At 48.3% G+C, this 3,492-nt stretch overlaps 1 protein-coding gene across 1 annotated transcript; it reads left to right on the plus strand.

Moving 5' to 3' along the window:
- The first annotated feature begins 1,038 nt into the window (after positions 1-1,038).
- On the plus strand, positions 1,039-3,167 carry LOC130385916 (putative nuclease HARBI1). Its single transcript, XM_056594697.1, has 4 exons — positions 1,039-1,361; positions 1,448-1,842; positions 1,912-2,296; positions 2,410-3,167. The coding sequence occupies exons 1-3, from the start codon at positions 1,192-1,194 to the stop codon at positions 2,277-2,279; spliced, it is 933 nt and encodes a 310-aa protein (XP_056450672.1). The 5' UTR covers positions 1,039-1,191; the 3' UTR covers positions 2,280-2,296; positions 2,410-3,167.
- Positions 3,168-3,492: the final 325 nt, after the last annotated feature.

A 3,492-nucleotide genomic window follows, 5' to 3' on the forward strand; every position in this document is an offset into this window, starting at 1 on the left:
AGCGTGAATGAGAGGGTACTGGGAATCCATCGATGATTATGAGTGGAGCTGGGGTGTGTTGTGATTTGGTGAGGGTGGATTTGGAGCCGATGAGCAGGTCCTCTGCCTTGTTTCCATTGAGTTTCAGGAAGTTTCTGCTCAACCAGCTCCGGATGTCTTCCAGGTATGTGATGAGGGAGGTGGGGGGGATGGCAGCGGTGGGTTTGGTGGAGATGTAGACCTGTGTGTCGTCAGCGTAGCAGTGAAAATGGACCCCATGGTGACGGAGGAGTGTGCCCAGCGGGAGGAGGTCAGTGAGTGGACAGGAGTGGACCACAGGCTGACCCCTTGGGGACACCCAGTGAGACACCTGGGGTCTCATTTATAACCGTTGCGTACGCACAAAACGGGGCTGAAATTGGCGTACGTGACTTTCCACGCCAAGGTTGTGATCTATAAAAAACCAACTTGGCGGGAAAATGTGCGCAGCCCTAAGCAAACTCTGACCTATGCGTACGCATGGTTTGGAGGAAAAGGAAATTTGTCAGACTGAAGAAATGTAGAGGGAGTAGAACGATTATGTTTTCAACCCGTATCATGTGTTAAATCATAGTAGGGCCTAATCAGAAGAATTTTAGCCAACTGCGTTATTTCTCAGTTATAACTCCAGAAACATCTCCTTAGAATCTAAATTAAAATTAAAATTCTCTATGGGCCTATTTAATCCCGTCACTCCATACTGTCCACTCCCGGATCGCAGGAGGAGGAGAGGACGGCGCGACTCCATGGAATAAAGCATCTGTCCAACATGTGTCAATAACATAATATTTTTATGTGACACGGTAAACACAGAATCAAAATCAAATGTCAATTAAATCCCAAGTGTGGAAAATCAAGCCACACGCTCATCACAATCGTTTTATTATAGTCCGTTCCTCTTGATGCTTTTCATGACAAATCAGGCATTCAAAAGGGGTTATATTCAAGAACATTTTACGTGGGTGATTACAAACTGATTAACCAAGCTGTTCTCGGTAAGTCTTATTACCGTAACCCTATAAATACAGCGGTGAGCCCAGTGCGTAATTCTGCACCATGGCACTGCTGGGACTGCTGGCACTGCTGGAGGACCATGCAAATGGCATGATTCGGAGGGAGAGGGTCTTCAGGGACCATAACGACTTATTGGCCCATGATGATGACTAATGGCTAATGAGCCGTTTTAGATTCCCTAGAGCTATGCTCTTGGATCTATGTGCTGAACTGGGTCCAGCATTGGAAAGGGCAACACGTAGGAACCACGCAATCCCGGTGCAGACGCAGGTCCTCACCACTTTGGGGTTCCTGGCAACCGGCTGTTTCCAACGGGAATTGGCAGACAGGTAAGTGTTTCATATAGCTGCATCTTACAACCTGCTTTCACATTTAAGCATAATTGTGCTAATTTTGTTTGTTTTCCACCCTGTAGATCCGGTATATCACAGCCATCCCTCAGTGCCCTAATGCCCAGCGTTTTGAATGGCATCATACATATGGGCAGTCGATACATAAGGTTTCCCTACACAGTGGAAGAACAGGCCGAGATTAAAAGGCAATTTGCAGCAATGTCCGATTTCCCAAACGTAATCGGCGCAATTGACTGCACTCATATTGCTATAAGGGCTCCATCTGAACATGAGTTCGCTTACGTCAACCGCAAGCACGTGCACACTATTAATGTTCAAGTTGTATGTGATGCCCATATGAACTTCACAAACATAGTGGCACGTTGGCCTGGTGCAACACATGATTCATTTATTCTGACGCACAGTAGTGTAGGGAACAGACTACAGTCAGGCGCGGGGCGGGATGGCTGGCTTCTAGGTGAGTTTTTTTTAAAGAGGAATGTAACATTGTGGTTCTTGACATAACTAATGATTTTCTGCATTGCAGGGGACAGTGGATACCCCCTGAGACGCTGGCTCCTCACCCCAGTTTTGAACGCGCAAAGCGCCGAGGAACAACGTTATAATGAGGTCCATGGCCGTGCTCGTTCAGTGGTGGAGCGCGCCATCGGCCTCCTGAAGTGCCGGTGGCGCGCTCTGAATGCGTCGGGGGGGAGGCTTTTATACCAGCCTGCCAAAGTGTGCCGCATTATAAGGGCTTGCGGCGTGCTGCACAATTTGTCCCAGAGGAACGGCATCCCTCTCCCCCCTGACCTCCCTCCCCCCGAGCTTGACCCGGAGACCCAGCCCCCTCCGAGGCAAGTCGGATTTCAACAGGGTGCAAGAGTACGTGCGGATGTCATGCGGCGTTTATGAAATGAAGACGACTCAAGGTTCATTTTTTCTAAGCATCTTTTAATGTTGTGGCAATTTCGGTGATGACATGTCGAATCTGCCTCATCTCCTCAGTCAAGTTGTTGACTGCATCTATTGTTTCCCTGTGTAGCTGCAGAACTTTGTCTGTGAGGACCCGACCAGCGGACTGACGCTTGGTGCTGGGGGTTGGGGCAGCCGGATGACCTGCAGCCGAGGGCCCCTCGCCGGCATCATCTTCCTCCTCCTTCCACCGACCGCTGACTCTGGAGGACGCACAAGCAAAATAGCTTGCACTAGGCCTACATGATCGATAATAAATCTATAAAAAACAGAAATCAGCTTTACCTTGTTCTTCTGTGTTGTCAGTGTCCCCTTCCCTTTCGGACACGATGCCACTCACGCTTGCGGTGCCAATTATGGATGCAACTTGCCTGTCAATCGGGGTTAGGTCAGGAGTACTGGTACTGGCAGAGAATGTCCTCTCACCGTTCTGGCGGTGCGAGGACAGCCTCTGCTTTGCACCCACCTGTAATTAACGATCTTCACTATACGACCAGTTACATTTGAGCAATTAATTATAAACGTGCTGTGCGTGAGGAAATAAAAATGTACCTTTATGTCGGACCACTTCTTTTTCAATTCGGGTACTGTCCGCTCCGTACCACTGACAGCGTTCACTGCCGCAGCAACATGTTGCCACTCATTCTTTTTTTTAATATTGGTGATCCCGATTCCGTGACCGGCGACCGCCGAACAAAATTTATTTTCGGGCCTCAACCTCACCCACAAGTGTCGCCACCTCAACCTCCGTGAAGTTTCTTTTTTTGTTTTTTCTCTGTCCTGCCATTGTTTCCAAGTTCCAACAAGACATAATACCGGCACCTGAGTCTGTTTTATATGCAGATCGCATTCATGAGGTAATTTGCATTGACCATTTATGGTTAAAAAGGGGCGTGTAGAGGGCGGAACGTGAAGCTGATTCAGCTGCGCATAATTGTAGCCAGTATTTGATTTATAAAGCAAAGATTGCGTACAGGTGTGCGTACGCAGTGTTTTATAAATCCGAATATTTTTTGGCGCACGCAAAACTTGGCTTCTGGGCGTACGCACATTTTTAGTAACGATCCCACGCACAGTTTTATAAATGAGACCCCTGGACACCCAGACTTGTGGTTGCTTAGTTGAACAAATTGTTGACGGCCGGTGAGGTAGG

The sequence above is a fragment of the Gadus chalcogrammus genome, chromosome 7 (genome assembly GCF_026213295.1).
Source record: "Gadus chalcogrammus isolate NIFS_2021 chromosome 7, NIFS_Gcha_1.0, whole genome shotgun sequence".
Lineage (NCBI taxonomy): Eukaryota > Metazoa > Chordata > Actinopteri > Gadiformes > Gadidae > Gadus > Gadus chalcogrammus.

Excerpts from the sequence above, each read along its gene's own strand:
- LOC130385916 (XM_056594697.1), top strand. The coding sequence starts at position 1,192 with ATGAGCCGTTTTAGATTCCCTAGAGCTATGCTCTTGGATCTATGTGCT. Across the intron at positions 1,362-1,447 it reads CAACGGGAATTGGCAGACAG|ATCCGGTATATCACAGCCAT; the intron begins GTAAGTGTTTCA and ends TCCACCCTGTAG. Across the intron at positions 1,843-1,911 it reads GCGGGATGGCTGGCTTCTAG|GGGACAGTGGATACCCCCTG; the intron begins GTGAGTTTTTTT and ends TCTGCATTGCAG.